Source organism: Hylobates moloch, unplaced genomic scaffold (assembly GCF_009828535.3).
Source record: "Hylobates moloch isolate HMO894 unplaced genomic scaffold, HMol_V3 SCAFFOLD_15, whole genome shotgun sequence".
Taxonomy (NCBI): Eukaryota; Metazoa; Chordata; class Mammalia; order Primates; family Hylobatidae; genus Hylobates; species Hylobates moloch.
In genome coordinates, this window is record NW_026652290.1 from 94,005,494 (window position 1) to 94,023,650 (window position 18,157).

At 59.8% G+C, this 18,157-nt stretch overlaps 1 protein-coding gene across 3 annotated transcripts in view; it reads right to left on the bottom strand.

Moving 5' to 3' along the window:
• Positions 1-4,287: 4,287 nt before the first annotated feature.
• Positions 4,288-18,157, bottom strand: part of KDM4B (lysine demethylase 4B) — a 187,374-nt gene continuing 173,504 nt past the window's right edge. For 2 of the 3 annotated variants that reach the window (XM_032178568.2, XM_032178567.2), the window contains 5 exons: positions 13,715-13,900; positions 13,455-13,619; positions 13,028-13,147; positions 7,405-7,497; positions 4,288-6,543 (listed from right to left, as the gene is read on the bottom strand). In XM_032178568.2, the coding sequence (XP_032034459.1) occupies positions 6,367-6,543; positions 7,405-7,497; positions 13,028-13,147; positions 13,455-13,619; positions 13,715-13,900 (741 nt within the window). In that variant the 3' untranslated portion in view covers positions 4,288-6,366. The other variant, XM_032178569.2, reaches the window with a different exon arrangement.

The window sequence follows — 18,157 nt, forward strand, 5'->3', positions numbered from 1 at the left end:
CGCCTCCGGGGTCCTTCCAGAGCCTGACTTCCGCCAACACCAGGACTCACAGAACCCCCTGCCACTTCCTGGGACCAAGACCATATCATTACCCTCTCAGGGGAGGTGGGAGGTGGCAGTCACAGGACCAGGCAATTAGGGTTGGGGCTACTGATCTGTGATGGGGAAACAGACATTGCGGTGGTGGCTTGACTAATGGCCCCCAAAAAGTTCTGTCCACATCTTCTTCTCCAGAACCCTGGGCTGTGACCTTTTCCTTGAAGAGTGCCTGTGCAGATGTAATTAAGGATCTTGAGATTTAGAGAGCATCCTGGACTATCTGGGTGGACCCTAAGTCCCATTACAAGTGTCCTTATATTAGACACACAGAGCAGACATGGAGAAGAGGAGGAGACAGGTGTGTAACCCCAGAGGCAGAGACTGCAGTGATTCGGCCACAAGCCCAGGAACACCTGGGGCCACCAGAAGCTGGAAGAGGTGGGGAAGGATCCCCCTGGACTCTCGGGAGGGGGCAGGGCCCTGCTGACACCTTGATCTCAGACTTCTGGCCTCCAGGGCTGGGAGAGGATAATTCTCTGTCGTTGAAGCCGCCCAGTTTGCAGCACTCTGATGAGTACAGGGGGCGAGAGGGCAACAGGTGTTCTGGAACCAGCAGGGGCTCCGGGAAGAGGTGGGGGACACAGAGACTCTTTTCAAACTCCTGGTTTGGCACCCATACTTTGGGCTTTGTGTTTCTTTTTTTCTTTTTTTTTTTTTTGAGTCTTGCTCTTGTTGTCCAGGCTGGAGTGAAACGGCACACGCTCGGCTCACTGCAACCTCTGCCTCCCAGCTTCTAGTGATTCTCCTGCCTCAGCCTCCTGAGTAGCTGGGATTACAGGCACTCACCACCATGCCTGGCTAATTTTTTGTATTTTTAGTAGAAATGGGGTTTCTCCGTGTTGGCCAGGCTGGTCTCAAACTCCTGAACTCAGGTGATCCGCCCACCTCAGCCTCCCAAAGTGCTGGGATTATAGGCGTGAGCCACCACACACGGCCGGCTTTGTGCTTCTAAAGCAGCTGCTGGGGCTGGTGGGGGTGGAGGCTGTCATGGCCACAAGGCCCCCTCCTCCTCTGTCTGGAAGCTGCCAGGAAGGGGAGCATTTGTCCCTGTCACCGAGTTAGCTGGGAGGCACGGATGCCCTGAGACACGCACTCTTCCGCCCACCTCCTGGCTGTTGTCACCTCTCACACTGCCTGCAGCAGCAAATAATTCTTATTTTCTCCATTAACAGAGCAGCAACGCTGAGTAAATCGAATCCATAAATAACCCTCCCCAGGCTGCTGCCAAGGCCCCCAGGCGTGTCCCCCAGCCTCCTCGTGTTCTGTGCCTGGTCTATGGGGCCCGGGGAGTCCTTGGGAGCTTCTCTCCCTGATGGTCATGACCAGGCTGTGACTCTGAGTTCCAGAGCTGCCTCGTGGGGCCAGGGGACAACTTGAGGTTGTGGGAGGAGTCGGGGTGGTGGCCACAGGGAGAAAGGGAGACACGCCGGGATCTTAGCACCGTCATGGAAGCCGTGAATCTTGACCGTGGCGGGTGGAAGCCAGAACTCTCCATTGCAGAGCGGGAGGGAGCCTGATCCATGAATGGTGGGGTTGGTAGGGGGCAGCTGCAGGGGTCAGAGGCTGGGTGTGTCAGGCTCTCCCCGACCCCAGCAGTTGGGCAGCAGGTGGCCCAAGGGTAGAGGGCAGAGTGCCCCCAGTGGGTCGGAAGGATGGACAGATGACTTGAAATCCCCGGTTAAAGCCTCCTTTATCCACCTGCTTCTGCGGGTGGCAGTGGGGGGAGTTGGCTGCCCAATGTCCATCTAATGGGCAACCTTTCAGAGCCAAGGTGGACCTGGGCGCTGAGGGGCTATCCCTGTGGGGGAACATTTTGTCGCAGGCATAGAGAAAGGGTGGAGGCTGCCACCACCCACTTCTAAGTCAGGGCTGAGCACGTTTTTCTGTAAAGGGCCAGATTCTAACTACACTGGGCTTTGCAGGCCAGGTGGGCTCTGCAGTGACTCTTCAGGTCTGCTGTTGCCGGGCGCCAGCTGTCATATGTAAATGAATGGGCATGACCAATGTGCCAATAAAACTTTATTGACAAAAACAGGTGGCGGGCCGCATTTGGTTGGAGGACTATAGGTTGCCAGGCCTTGCCCTAGAAGGTGCCTGCTCTCAACGCAATGTACCCACAGCCTGAGTCTCTGATCTGCCATCCCATGGGGGGGTCATATCTGTTTAAGAGTCCCTCTTTAATAAAAAGGGTGTCCACTGACAACCCTCTGGTGGTGTGTGACCGACCACCACTTACCCTCCATCTCTGACCCCGTTCTTGTCTTTCAGAGCATGCGTTAAAGATGTATTTTTGTTTTTTTTCCCCCTTTTCCTCAGCAGTCTTCCCAGAGCCTGGCACAGGGGTTGCATAAAAATATTGTAGCTGGAATAAATGAACCAAACTCGGGTGCTGATTACGGAGTCTCACACGCTGCCCCGAGATACCAGACCTCGGCAGTGGGGTGCCCACCCTGGCCCGAGTGCAGACCTCATCGGCTCCGCACGGTGGCACTTTTGGGGACCTATCCACTCATCTTTAATCTGCTCAGCAGACGGCAACGGCCTGTCCCGAATTGCCTTCCCGTTTTAGAGCGTTTTGGAGAACACTGAAAAGGACGTTGCAGGCACCACCTGCTCCTGCCACGGCCCCTCTGCCAGCTCGGGGAGGCTCGGGGATGCTGACCCATCAGTCAATGCCACACAGGGCCCGGGACTGGGTGGGGGCCACCCCAGAGGCTTTGGTTTCAGGCTGTGTCTGTCACCGCACACAGGGAAGGCTCTCGAGACAGAGAAAAGAGGGGCACAGTCTTTGTCGGGAAATCGCAGCAGGTGGAGCATCCAAGCCTCCTGTGGCCATAAGCTTCACCCCACCCCGGATCCCTCCTCCCCACCTGCAGCAGACAGGGGAACTGAGTCCTGGCATGTTGAGAGGATGCTGGGGGCGGGAGGGCCCTAGAAAGGAGACTCGGTGCTGGGGGCGGTCGGTGGACAAAGCTTTTGTCAAGGGCACCCTCTGTTCAGGACACAAGCCCTCGCACAGCAGGCAAGTGGATACTCCTTCGGCAGAGGGAATGCCGGGACCCAGGGAGGGATGGCCTGGCTGGGTCCCCCCGAGCCCTGGCTGCTGCGCCTGGGTTCCTCCGGGTGTCCCAGGCCCCGTCCCACCACAGACACCCAGGGCCCAGTCCTGGGTCCCACCCCACCTCCACCCACTCCCTGCAGGTGACTTCGTCCTCTAGTTCCAACACCTGCCAGCTGACGGCCCCTGACCGCCTGCCTTGGGGCGGCCTCCCCAGACCCGGCATCTTCACCTGGACGTCTGGCGTTCAAATCCAATCCCCTCCCAGCTTAACACCTCCTTCCAGGGGCTCGGGTGATCTGCAAATCCTATTGGCTCTGCACTGAAAATGCATCCAGAGTCCACCCACTTCTCACTACACCTGACCCCTGCCCTGGTCCCTGGCTTCTACCCTTATCCCGTCTCCTCCCCACAGCAATCACCAGAGGGCGCCTGTGAGCACCTGAGTCAGGGCCCATCCCTCCCCTGCCCACAGCTCTCCATGGCTCCCACCTCCCTCAGGGTCATAGCCCAAGTCCTTCCCGAGGCCCACAAGGCCCTGCACAACCTGCCTCCCCTCCTCCCCCTCTCCCCCTCCTCCCTCCGCTCCAGCCACAGGGGCCTCTTCATGTTCTTGCAGCACACCAGGCACAGGAGGGTCAGGTCTCCCGTGTCCCCTCTGCCGACTCCAGGCCTGGTGGGGCTGGGCACTGAGTGAGTGACCCCAGGCTAGGACTGCTGGGTCCCAGTGGCCATCCAGGGCCGTGAGCCCCAGCGCCTAGCAGGTCCGCCAGCCACCACCACCATAAGCGACGCTCTCGGGGCTCAGGTGTAACCAGAATCGGGCTGGGGACAGGGACAGGGCAGCTGCTGGCTGGGACAAGTGAGGCCAGGCCCAGGCCTTCAGGGAACTGAGGGGGAATCATGGGGTCCGCTGCCCCAGCCACCCAGCCTGGCCACAGTGTGAGGGGCATGACAGCCGCTGCGTGTTGGGGACCCTGGAGAGTGGGAGGGGAGGGACATCCAGCTCTGGAAGCAAACCTTCTCCCGGGAGAACGGGGCGCGGGCAGCCCCACCCCAGGGAGGCCCCGACATTGGTCCCCCCAGCACAGGCTCAGAAATGAAGACACTTGCCGGGGCATGGAACGGGGTTTCGCAGCGTTCATGAACCTTTAATTCATTATGAACCTAGAGGCAGGGACATTAGGCAAAAAATACAGCGTATCCTTCATCTCGGGTGGGGAAAAACCAGGGCACTGGGTTTTGCCGCGTCTTTGCACAGAGTAAGACACAGAGATACCTTTGTGGGGAGAGCGTGCAACTCCGGCCTGCCCTTCTGTGGCCCGTCTGCGCAGGCCGCCCCGGAGCCCACCAGGGGATGGGTGTGACCCCCAAGGGACAAGGGCAGCAGGGGCACCCGTCCGCTTCTTTACAATATAAATAGCATTTTCAAACAACATAAGAATACAGTGTCAGCGCCACGCCGGGCGAGGGCTGCGTGCAGAGGGACACCTCCAGGTTTTGGCTGACACCCCCCGACCTCCCCGACCCTGACCCTCTCCAGGGCAACCGCCCCCCTCCCACACCAAGGAAATGAAAGGCTTGCTCCTGCGTAACACTCTCTCCGTCTTCCTCAGTCCTCTCTAGCCCGGGGACCGTTAGGACACTTTTATAATATAAACATTGCTTTTTTTTTTTTTTTGGAGACAGGGTCTCGCTCTGTTGCCCAGGCTGGAGTGCAGTGGTGCAATCTGAGCTGACAGCAGCCTCAACCTCCTGGACTCAAGCAATCCTCCCACCACAGCCTCCCAAGTAGCTGGGACCACAGGTGTGCACCACCACACCCAGCTAATTTGTAAAAAATTTGTAGTGATGGGGTCTCACTACATGGCCCAGGCTGGACCCAACTCCTGCCTCAGCTGTTTTTTGTTTTTAATACAAGCAAATTATCCCCTCCATCCCTCCCTGGGGCAGGAGACAGCTAAGATGGGGAAGGCTCCCCAGAGGGGTGCACAGCTGGCGAGGGAGAGGCACCCAGAGAAGGTGCTTCCCAGCCTGGGCTGAAGGCCATTTTTTCTCTATCAGCTCAACCCACTCCTAAGAAGCAGATTCCCCTCAGGTGACAGCAGCGTGGGCGGGTGGAGTGAGGACACCAGGACTTGTCCCTGCTCGGAAGCAGGAGAACAGGACCCTGAAGGCCTGCCTTGGCCCTGTGAACCCCGACCTGCTCAGGGTTGCACCCCGAGCTGGGAAGCTGTCCACACTCACTACCAACCAGAAGGGCCTGGGGGCCTCCCTCGCCCTGAGCCATGGGAGGTGCAGGGGTGCTTTGTCTGCAAGGAAGCCTCTGGAACACCTGCGTTTCTCTCGGGTGAGAGAAACAAAGATAGACAAACCCCAGGAGAGTTTATTCTGCAAAGGTGGGCGCAGATGGAGGGAGGCCCCAGACCCCGGGGCTTCCCCTCGTCAGGTGCACAGGGGCGGCCGCCAGAGAGCCTGGGCCTCCCCCCAGCAGGCGCAGAGTGGGGACAGGCACTGGCACCAGACCCTCAAAGCCCAGGAGCTGGGGCGAGGCGAGAGCGAGGCCGAAGAGTGAGCGGGCTGTGCCGAAACCGGGGCGTCCTGCCCCCTCCCCAGGTTCCCCCTCCAATTACCGGGTCTCTTTCCCTGCCTGCTCTGTAGCCAAATCATAATATTTTAAAACAACAACAAAAAAACAGTGAGATGCTCTGACCTCTCAGAGAATCCTGGTTCTGGGAAAAACAATGTGTTTGTTTTGTTTTTTCTTAAAGCCACAAATCTAGAAAACAACTTTGGGGATATTTTCCTTTGTTTTCCTTTTTTTCTTGCTTTTTTTTTTAAACAATATGTATTTATAGAAAGAGCCTCACAAAGGTGGTTTATGTACAGAAGTGACAATCTCAAAGGTTGCTCAGTAGGGCATTGCAGTAGCACCTTTTCGAGAAGAAGAGAGCTTACATGGTTTAAAATTCTGAGTAGTTGAGTGGGGTGCTCCCCCGGCCGGCCCCCGAGCCCGCCTGGCCCTGCTCCCTGAGTCTGGGGCCGCGTGCGGCGTCCCGCTGGCTCCTGTCGCCCTAGGGGGCACCCGCGGCTTGGAGGTGGCCTCTCGGGGGTCAGGGACACGAGGACAGGAATTCACAGCAAGCGAACGCCCGGGGCATGCCATGGCCTCCCCGCCGGGCTGAGGGTCGCCTGAGCGGCCAGCTGTCCTAGAAGGGGGCTCCGGGCCGGCCCTGCGCCTGCAGGAGGCTCTCCACGAAGGCCACGTAGTCCTGGCTCCGCCCCGAGTCCTCCGTGGCAAGCGGGGTGCCCACACGCGGGCGCTTGGCGGCCTTGGCCTCCTCCCCCAAGAAGGCGAGCTCCTGCGGTGCCCCCGTGCTCAGTGACTGTGGGAGAGCGGAAGCACAGCGGTTAGCATGGTGGAGACACTCTGCGCGGGCCCAGCCACCGTCTACAGCCTCTGAGAGAAGCCAGCTGGACAGAGCCCTGATGGCTGTGGGGGCTGCTCAGCAGGCTCCCGTTTTCGTGTGAACCCCTGATCCTGCCAGCGGAGGGGCCCTGCACTCAGCCCCAGCCTCTGGCCCCCTAGTGGGGTGGGCGCCCTGGCTGGGGCTGGGACCGTCCATCTGGCAGCTCCCATCTGTTTTCCGAGGGACCCCTCTGAGGCTGAGCAGCTGTGGCCAGGACCAGGAACCTCCCCCACGGGCTCCGCCCCTCAACACCTCGCCTCTCCATTAGAAAGAGAATAAAGGAAGCCCATGAGGGTTGCGGGAGTGAAAGCTGGCACTGCCTCCGCTGCCTCCAGGACTCAGGCTCCCGTTTAATAAGGAAAAAGCTCAGGAAAAGCTTTTTTAAGCCGACAACTTGGGTGCCCGTACTTTGCCTGTGCCCCAAAACCTGTGATGGTTCAGAGGCCGCCCTGTGCAGGGTCGGGCAGCACGGGTCCTGCAGGGCTGGGTGGGTCTGCTCTGCATTCGTGACAAGGGGAGAGGCCGGGGCTTCTCCAACCCTCCCTCCCCACATGAACGGCATCGCCCAGGAGCTGCGCGCCCGGAGTCAAGACAAAGGAAGGGTCGCCTGCCAAGAGCCCGTGGACCAGCTGTGCTGGGGCGGCCGGGACCCCCTTCCAGCATAGGTGTAGGAGGAGGGGGTGGTCCACGCCATTGGAAGACACAGTCTGTGCCCTGCCTCATCCAGACGGGCTCCCTGAGTCACCCGGAGCCACCAGGCCGGCCTCGCGCACTCACCAGCCGAGAGCGGACCCTCTTGGGCAGCTCCTCCTCCAGGGTGAAGATGTCCCCACGCTTCACCGTCAGCTGGGACCCGTCCTCAAACTCCACCTGCAGGGGGATGTGGCTCTCAGGGGCCTGGCACTGCCAGGATGGCAGGTGCTCCAGGCAGGCCACGGCCTCAAGAGCTGGGAGGCCGGCCCCCTTGGGTGTACAGGGCCTGCTAGAGGCCACATGCAGCCGAGCTGATGCTCATGTCCACCTCTGACACCGCCTGCAGCAAACAAGGATCAGGCGGAAGGTCCCATACCATGGGGCAAGGATGACGGAGGACGGGACAGCCTGGGGCAGAGGCAGGGGCTCTGCAGCTTCCACATGGAGACAGAGCACTCACCCCTCACCTCCTCCCAGCTCGACAGACATCTGTCTCCATGAAGACACAGCCCCAGGACAAGGCAACAGAGTCACTGGTGGACACAGAGCCAGGCAGGAGGCGCAGCGCCCTAACAGGGTCTGGGAGGCAGGGGAGGCCGGGCAGGGGGACGCAGGGGCCTGAGCTCAGGAGCCCCCAACCAGAAGGTGAAGGACAGGGTCCCCAGCTTATGTGTGGCCCCCTGAAAAGAGCTCGGTCACCTCTTCCCTTCAACTCAGACACAAATCACCCCCTTCCAGCCTCCCCAGCTGGTGCCTTGTTCTAGGCAGCAGATGCCCGATTGGTAAGGGGCACTGGGAGCACCTCGCTTCTTCCTCATTAAGCTTGGCGCCAGCTCAGGCTCATGGAGATTCTCTCAGGGGCCCTCTGGCAACTCAACACCGTCCCATGAAGGGCGTGCCACAGAGGGGTGTGTCTCCAGGCCCACCTCATAACTGCGATGGGCGCCGTGTTCCCAAGCCAGGAAAGGTGCTGGGGTCACTCCCCGGCCCTGACCGCCGTTTTGCTCCAGGGGGAGAAGGTTCCCATAGCAGAGGGCTCACTTTTCACATTTAAAAACTCAAAACAAGCCGGGCATGGTGGCGTGTGCCTGTGGTCCCAGCTACCCAGGAGGCTGAGGTCGAGGCTGTAGTGAGCTCTAATTATGTCACTGCACTCCAGCCTGGGTGACAGATCAAGACCTCGTCACAAAACGAACAAAATGCACACATTAAGACCATCACAGAAGTGTACAAAGGTCACACACTAAGACCATCACGGAAGTGTACAAAAGTCACACACTAAGACCGTCACGGAAGTGTACAAAAGTCACACACTAAGACCGTCACGGAAGTGTACAAAAGTCACACACTAAGACCATCACATAAGTGTGTCTGGGGCCAGATGCCCCAGGTAGTGTGCAGGGCGGGGGCCCGGGATCGCAGCACCTCCCTCTCTAAGGGGGCACAGACCCTGCTTTGGGGCAGCCAGGCCTGCCGGTCCCTGTGACTCCTCCAGGGATGGGTAGGGATGGACACAGATGTAGGCCCTGGAGAGAGTGTCTGCTGTGGGTTCCACAGGCCTCTTGGCCGGCACAGGCGGCAGGAGAAGCAGGGCTGGGAGTGCCCAGTGTGGACTCTCGGATGGCCGGTTGCCTCTGGGCCGTGTCCTGGGACGACAGCACAGATCTCTCGGGGATGTGTGGAGGAGCCTGCCGGGAACCAAGGACATGGGTGCCACCTTCCGCCCCGTCCCGCCCATCTCATTTGTAGAGGAAAGCCACCGGGAGAAGGCCCCTTCCCAGCGTCCGTCCAGTGAGGAGAGTCTGGGTGAAGGAGTCCTGGTGTCGGAGCCCCAGCACCCTGGAAAGCGATTTCCACCCCCGGCGTGGCCAGGCTCTGCTTTGCCATGCGCAGCAGCAGGTTTTGGAGGCTCCGCTTTGCCACGGGCAGCAGCAGGTTTTAGAGCTCCCACCCCAGGAGTCTCAGGGTCCACCTGCTGCCCTTCCCCAGCTCCCCGGCCCCGACTCGGCCTCTCGGCTTCTGGCAGGCACGGCACACAGTGATTCAGGCAGGCACAGAAGCAGCCTTGCCAGGAGGGGAAGGCGCGTTCTAGAAACTCAGCGGAAACTGGCTCAGGTTTCTGGGTCAGGAAGACTGGGCAGATCCGCCCCAGATTCTCAGGAGCGCAGCACCGCTGAGGAGGACGGCGCTCACACTGCCGGGTCCAAGTGGGCTCCCGGGGAAACTTCTGTGCCCGGGTCATTTGGGAACTGGGGGCTGATGGGAGACTCAGACTGGTTTCCTCCCAGTGGCCTCCCTGGAACCTGATTTCACTATGAGTCTCCACGGGGCGAGCTCTGAAGGCGGCGTTTGCTTTTTAACATTTTGAGAAAACTGGATACACTTGCAGCTACAGGAAATCAGAGAAGCGTGTGCCTTGGCCCAGGCTCCCTGTGGCAACGTCTTGCCCGGCACTTCTCAGAAGCATCTCGAGGGGTCACGTGCGAGGGAAATGTGTTCTGAGTGTTCCGGACAGGCGGGGAGGCTCTTGGGGCCTCGGCATGTAGGGGTCTCATCCACTCGGCCCTGCTGTCACCTGGGCCCGCCCCAGCCCCCCACCCCCCTGCTGACCAGGCCTTGGCCTCGGGGCAGGCTGCTCCAGCCCCACCTCCTTGGCCACCACACAGCGGGCGTTTGCAGAATCGTGGGATCGAGGTCCTGCCACCACCTGCAGCAGGCGCGCACTCCACGGTGGCTTGCTGGCTTCCAATACCACCCATTCCTGATTCCACAGCCTCTGCCCCCAACCCCTGAGCACTCTGGAGATGTGACATCTTTTTTTTTTTTGAGACAGGGCTTTGCTTCGTCGCCTGGGTTGGAGTGCAGTGGCGTGATCTTGGATCACTGAAGCCTCAACCTCAGGCTCAAGCGATCCTCCCACCTCAGCCTCCCAAGTAGCTGGGACTAAAGGTGCGTGCCACCATGCCCAGCTAATTTTGTTTTTTTGTAGAGACAGGGTTTTGCTGTGTTGCCCAGGCTGGTCTCGAACCCCTGTGCTCAAGCGCTCTGCCCACCTCAGCCTCCCACAGTGCGGCGATCACAGCATGAGCCCCCGCGCCTGGCTGGCGTCATCTCATTTCTGACTGTCTCATTAGCTTGGCTTCCTTGGGGTGAGCTCCCCTGACGCTGGCCCTGCCTGGGCTCTGGTGACATGACAATGATCCTGGGGGCACTTCCTTCGCCACCAGGGCGGGGGCTGTGTCCGGCGCCATCTCTGTGGGATGTCGTCAAGCCCCACCCTGAGTCTCCCTTGTCATTTTCCAGCATGGCTGTGCTGTGTACGTTATAAATGGCTATTTATCTATTCGTGTGTTTTCTATCATCTTCATAGGTTTCTTGAGGGAGGGAGAGAGACTGGCACATGCTCAGCCTGATCTCTGGAGCAAACTTCCATGGGGTTCTAGAGGTCCTGGCTCAACCTCCCCTCCTCCGAGTCCAGTCCGACCTGCCTGGGCCGGACTCTGAGGCTCCTGGGGCAGGCCCTCGGAGGGTCTTGTCACCGTCACACACACGCCACCCATCCTGCCGTGTACTACATGCACCAGACTGCTTCCTGGCAGACATTTCTTTTTTTTTTTTTTTTTTGGAGACAGGGTTTCAGTGTCACCCAAGCTGGAGTACAATGGCTCAGTTACAGCTCACTGCATCCTCGACCGCCTGGGTTCAAGCGATCCTCCCACCTCAGCATCCCGAGTAGCTGAGACTACACGCGCACACTACCATGCCCAGTTAACTTTTAAAATTTTTTGTAGAGATTGAGGGGGCGGGGGGAGGGGTCTCACTTTGTTGCCCAGGCTGGTCTCGAACTCTTAGCCTCAAGTGATCCTCCTGCCTCGGCCTCCCAAAGTGTTGGGATTACAGATGTGAACCACTGAGCCCAGCCCGGCCTGAAACTCATAACCTGAGAGAAAAGCTGCCAGGTGATCTGAGCGGGGATTATTCTCTTTTGCTGCTGCCTGGGATGGGCTAAGGGGTGCAAATCAACCTTGCCCTTGGACTAAGCCTAACACAATCAGGAAGTCCAAGGAGCTGCCTGAGCCTCCCCAGGGAAGGCTGGAGCTGAGCAGAAGTGACAGTGTCTGGAGATTGGTGGTAGCTCCCACAGGGCTGGCCATGGGGATGGCTTGTCCCTGAAACCACCCCCTTGTCAAGGAGCAGGGAAGACCCTGCAAGGTCCGAGAGTGGTGACCGGGTGGGGCTGGCCTGCACGGCGGGGGGTGGGGGGTGGGGGGGGTCCTGGATGCTCAGTGACAGGTCCGAGAGCGGTGACCAGGCGAGGCCAGCCTGCACGGCGGGGGCAGGAGGTTTCTGGATGCTCAGTGACAGGTCTGAGAGCGGTGACCGGGCGGGGCTGGCCTGCACGGCAGGGGGTGGGGGGTGGGTCCTGGATGCTCAGTGACAGGTCCAAGAGCGGTGACCGGGCAAGGCCAGCCTGCACGTGCACGTGCATGGCGGCGGGGAGGGGGTCCTGGATGCTCAGTGACAGGCCCGAGAGCGGTGACTGGGTGAGGCTGGCCTGCACGGCGGAGCCAGGGTGGGGAGGTCCTGGATGCTCAGTGACACTCAATCATTTCAGATCATTCAGGTCTGGCAGGTGATGCAGGACCTTTTCTTAACGCAGCCTCGGAACCATCACAGGGGTCGGGGTTTTCACCTTAACCGACACCGTAAAGAGCTGAACTCCGATGTCTACAAAGAACTTGGGGCTCAGGGTGAGAGCTGAGGCTGGGACGTCACCGGCTGACCCGCCGCGTGACCCCAGGTGACTCTGAGTGAGGAGTGAGCCTTTGTTCCCACTCCTCGAATGGGGCAGATGTGACTGGAAGAGACCAGGTATGGCCTCCTCCCGGGAGCCTTGAGCCAGGGGAGCTCAAGGGAAGTGTGGCACCAGGCTTGGGAGCAACGCTTCTAGCTGCTGGGATATGGGCAGCTCTCCTCCTGAAATTCCACACTTTTATTTCATTTAATTATTTATTTTTGAGGCTGAGTGCTCGCTCTGTCACCCAGGCTGGAGTGTGGAGTGCAGTGGTGTGATCTCGGCTCACTGCAACCTCTGCCTCCCAGGTTCAAGCGATTCTCCTGCCTCAGCCTCCCAAGCAGCTGGGACTACAGGTGCCTGTCACCAAGCCCGGCTAATTTTTGTATTTTTAGTAGAGACAGGGTTTCACCATGTTGGCCAGGCTGGTCTTGAACTCCTGACCTCAAGTGATCCGCCTGCCTCGGCCTCCCAAAATGTTGGGATTACAGGGGTGAGCCAATGTGCCCGGTCTAAGATTCCACACTTTTAAATAATTTCTCTTCCACAGTAATGAGAAGAAACTCACTACCAATTTGATTAAAAAAAACAAAAAAACCCAGGGGTACTGAGCTGTACACTCCAAAACAGTGAAAGGGAGAACTTATGTTAAGAAAAACTGAGAAGGTGTCTCAAAGGGGAATGTCACCCAAGTGGAGGCCCCTTTAGCTTTGAAAACAAACCAGCCCTGTGCTTCTAACTCAGGCAGGTGAGCCAAGGCTCAGCTGGGCCCTGTGGCCCTCACTAACCATGGCCCACACCCGCCAGTGCCCCAGGCAAAGGCACCTGGGCCAGGGGTGTGATCCTCCTGTCCCCGCACCTACAAGAAGAGCTTGGCAAAGGCATGGTGGGGCTGCCAGGCCCCCTGCTTACCTGGTAGATGTGGCTGGTGACGGAGGAGATGAACTTGGCCTTGTAGAGGTTGCCGTCAGTCCACCGGAGCTCCACCAGCTCCCCCTCGGAAGGGGGTCCCAGCCGGACACAGTCCCTACTCTGCAGGGAGAACAGGCGGGAGGTGAGGTCCTGGCCACACTACGCTGGGGGCTGTCGCTGGGTTTTAGACCCTCTCCGCACTGGCAAGTGAGGTTCTCTGCCTGAAACCCCAGAGCTGGCTGCGGGGGCCTGGTGTAGCAGGGCGGTGCAGAGCCCTGGCTGCGGGTCGCTTTCTGCTTTGTTTCTGCAGAACACAGTGAGCGGTGCTTTTCCTGAAGGGGCCTGGGGCCTGAGGACAAGGGGACCCCGGGAAGGGATCTGGAGTCAGGCCACTCCCAGCTTCCCCCGGCCCCGCCCCACAGCTCACCGTGATGCTCTCGGGGTACAGGTTGTCACTGTAGGAGCCATCGTCGAAGTTCACTTCGTAGCAGGTCTGCGTGGCGGCACCGATGACGCGACAGCGGTAGTACAGCCCGTTGCGGTTCTTGGTGATGACCACCTGGCCTAGAGACACGGCCCTCAGGAGCTGGACCTGGGAGGATGCGGAGGGTGTGGGGGGTGGTCAGCACGGGCGTCAGTGGGGGCGGGAGCCAGGGGCCGGGGACAAAGAGGCGAGCAGGCACTCACAGCGTGACCCCCCGACTTGTGCTTGAGGCAGGTGATGGAGACCACGTAGGGCCAGTCGTCCGGCTCCATGAGCACGCCGGCGGCGTGGGCGCAGGTCACGTGGAAGGACGTGGAGCAGTGCTCGTAGGAGCACTGGATGCAGGCACCCGACACCTTCTTCATCCGCTTCCGGCAGTACACGCATTTCTGGGGACGGGGACACAGGCAGGGGCATGGGGCTCGAGCTTCCCTAGGGACCCTGGGATGGAGGTCCCGGCCCCTCCCGGCACAGCCTTCAAGCGAGGCATCGCGGGAGTGGCCCTGTGCTCTGCCCAGCGAGGGTCCCCCTCTGCAGCCGAGAGCCCACAGCCTCCCTGGCCAAGCCCTCCAGACCCACTGACCCAGCCTCCTGCTGCTCAGCCCCCGGGGAGTCCTCTCCCGTCCCCCTGCGTGTCACTGACTGCTAGGACAAACACCGAAGAGCCCCACGTGGTGTCGCTCAGCCAGAGAGGAACCACGTGGTGACAGAGATGTGCCCTGGGGACACGGAGGTGAGCGCAGACCGTGTGACCCCGTGATCTGCAACCCACCGGGCAGGCAACCCCCATACACAGGAAGTGGGCTTGTGGGCATAGGGTGGGGGATGGGAGCGACTGGTAATGGGGCCCATTCTTCATGGGGTGATGAACTATTTTGGAATTAGACGGTGTGATAGTTGGCACAACTCAGAATGTACTAAAAAACATGGAGTGGCATACTTTAGAATAGTTAGAGTGAAGGATTTTTTCTTTTTTCTTTTTTTTTTTGAGACAGGGTCTTTGCTCTGTCACCCAGGCTGGAGCGCACTGTGCGATCATAGCTCGCTGCGGTCTCCAACTCCTGGGCTCAAGCGATCCTCCCACCTCAGCCTCCTGTGTAGCTGGGACCACAGGCGCGACCATCATGCCTGGCTAATTTTTAACTTTTGTAGAGGTGGAGTCTTGCTATGTTGTCCAGGCTGGTCTCAAACTCCTGAGCTCAAGGGATCCTCCCGCCTCGACCTCCTAAAGTGCTGGGATTCCAGGCGTGAGCCACCGCACGGGTCATTTATGTCGGATTTTAACAAGAAGCCCCCAGAGAAGCCTCCGTGGTGAGGAGGGAGCACTGGAGCCACCTGTCATCCCGAGAGGCTCCCACTGCAACACCTGCCCGAGCCAGCACTGGGGCCCTGGCGGCCGCCACACCCACGCTGGGCCCAGCTAAGCATTTAATAAGCGGCACCGTCACTGCTCTATAAACCATGTTCAAAAGCCAGATAAGCCAAGGGCCTGGAGCAGCGCCGATTGACGGCATCGAGATCTTGTTATTAAACTGTCAATACCCAGTTCTCCCATCACACAACACGCACCAGGCAGTGCTCCAGCACGGCCTCCCCCTCCGGCAGAGTGGCCGGTGTGTAGGAGTGGAGGCTGCGCTCGCTGGGGGGCCTGGGGGTGGGGGAGAGGCCCCGCCTGGACACTGTCAGGTGGGGTTACTGAGCCGTCTTGAACACGTCACCCACAGGCCTCCACCCCTCGGCCCAGGCCCAGGAGAAACCCAGCCCCGGGGCAGCCTGGTGCACAGCACCATCCCCTTCCGCCCCGTGGTGGCAGGCAGCCCGTGACCCTGCATCTCCACGTTGTGAAGAGCATTGCCCCAGGACCCATGGGACCATTTGTCTGGACCTGCGCCTGGGGCTGAGGTTGCCCAGAGCCACCCCTCCTAAGGCGAGGTTCGGTCACGCCACGCGCTGTGGCCACAGGAGGTCGAGCAGGCGTTCTTGACCGTCACTTCCCTTCCTGGCAGCCGCAGTTTGAAGACCCATATCCAGTGCAGGCCTGGCCCAGGCCAGTGTGGGCCGGGAAGTCAGGGTCTACGGCCCTTGGGGGGCCTGGAAGGGCCCAGGCACTGGTGTTTGGTTAGAAGTTCCCGGCTCAGTGTCCTTCCTCGGAGGCCACAGGGCTGTGAGGACAACGCAGGGTGGGCTTCGGAGGTGTGCAGGGCACCACAGCCTGGAGGAATCAGGTGGTCACCGCTAGGTACTACCCATGATGCTGTGTCCTCAGCCTGTCACACACTGAGGCGCGGTGGCTGTCCAACAACCTGCTTTCACAAACAACCACAACCCCAACCCCTGAGGAGCAGAGAGCCCCTCCCTCCTGACTGAGCCCTGCCCTTCCAGGCAGGACTGTGGGCAGCGGAGAGAGCTGGTGCAACTGCCCACCCCTCCTGCTGCCCTGGAGTAGCCTCCTCCCATCCCAAGTCCCTCCCAGACCCCCCAGATCCTCCAGGGAGCTCCCAGTGCTTCTGCTCGCTGCCAGGAACCTGCCAGCGGTAGGTGAGAGGCTTCTCAGCAGCACGCCTTGAGAACCTGGTGGTAACTTGGCCCAGGCGGGCAGCCGGCCAGAGCCCCCTGACTCACCAGGACTGCCTGGAGCCCTGAGCCGGTGGCTGGGGAAGTCCTGGAGACAAACTCATGGATGAGTAACCAGGAGTGAGTGCCCCATGCCTGCAGCCTGCCCATGGCCCGCGAAGGTGGCTGGGCGAGCAGGAGTTAACCGCCACCTCCTTGCAAAGCTCCATTAAGCAGTACAAGCGGGCCTTGTGTAAAAGGATTTTTAATTCATCGTTACAAGCACCGGTAATGAAGAGGCTGCGTTCTGGAAATGTCAGATGATCCATAAAGCCTTGGGGCGGGAGGATTTATCACTGCACTGTGCACCGCACCATCACTCCACCTGAATCATGAGGACTTTTACGCCCACGTTTGTGGACTGAGTCACTGGTGCCTCGGAAGCATCACCCGCGGGCTGCCGGCTTCCTAATCACCCGGCCGTGCCCGGCCAGGCTGGTGTGACCCATTGCACGCTCCACTCCACGAACGAGGAAAGAGGGCTCCCCTTCCAGATGAGCCTCTGTGACTGCCCGCACGGCCCCACCCAGGTGGCCCAGCACCTGTGGGCTCCAAGCACGGCATCCAAGCCCATCAGGCTCGTGGGCACCTCGCACCAGTGCACGGGAGCCCGGGCTTTGTGGCCGGCATCAGTCCCACCCTCGTGGGTCTCCCCAGCAGACCCACCCTGCCAGACTGATGTGTCTGCTTCCAGCCCCACCTCCACATGAGCCTGAATGTCAATACCAGGCACTGTGTCCGTGGCTGGGAAGATAAATCAGGCAGGAAAAGCAGGCAGGACGCTGCTGGGTGCTGCTGGCTGCAGGCCCAGCCTCCAGGGGCCCACGAGACACATGTGCAGAGGCTGGAGTGCACGGGGACAAACGTGTCCTCCCCATCAGCGCTACCACATGCACAGCCCTTAGTGGGGACGCGGCCCCAGCAACGTCTGCATTTCGCTCTCTTTTTTTTTTTTTTTTTTTTTTTTTTTTTTTTTGAGACAGAGTCTTTCTTACTCTGTTGCCCAGGCTGGAGTGCAGTGGCGCGATCTCAGCTCACTGCAACCTCCGCTGCCCGGGTTCAAGCGATTCTCCCGCCTCAGTCTCCCGAGTAGCTGGGATCACAGGCATGTCCCACCATGCAGAGCTAAGTTTTGCATTTTCAGTAGAGACGGGGTTTCTTTTCTTTTCTTTTTTTTTTTTTTTTTTGAGACGGAGTCTCACTCTTTCACCCAGGCTGGAGTGCAGTGGCGTGATCTCGGCTCACTGCAGGCTCTGCCCCACGGGGTTCACGCCATTCTCCTGCCTCAGCCTCCTGCGTAGCTGGGACTACAGGCGCCTGCCACCTCGCCCAGCTAATTTTTTTTTCTGTATTTTTAGTAGAGACGGGGTTTCACCGTGTTAGCCAGGATGGTCTCGATCTCCTGACCTCGTGATCTGCCCGCCTCGGCCTCCCAAAGTGCTGGGATTACAGGCGTGAGCCACCGGGCCTGGCCTCCTCATCTTTCTGGGCCAGATCCCAAGGCTCTGCAGGAAGCTGATTTAAAGGGCCAGCTGAGTGTCATTTTCCAGCAGGCGTGGACAGCCCCGAGTGCCTTGTGCACAGGTGGGCTACAGGGTGTGCAGCAGACAGCCCTGCAGGGCTGCAGCCTGGGCCATCATCGGCCAAGCCCCTCCAGGCCCCAGGCTCCTCACCTGCAGAACAGACAGTGCAGGATGACCCCACAGGCTCTCACTGTGTGGATCAAATGCAGTGGGTGACCCTGGGGGCCTGGGGGGACGAGGCTGCACATTTGACAAGCCCTGAGAAGCTGCTAGTGCTCAGACGGGGTGGTCCATGCTTTAGGGAGTGGGCCCAGCTCACACCACTGCAACCCTGCATGGCGGGGACTGTGGCAACCCCACAGCACAGAAGGTACGGCTGAGGCACAGAGAGGTCGCGGAATCTGTCCCAAGTGCACAGCCAGCTGGTGGCCAGCACTGACCACTCCCTGACTGCCCTGTGGCTCCAAGGGGTTCCCCAAAGGGGGGCCATCATTGCTGAGAGCAGGAGGA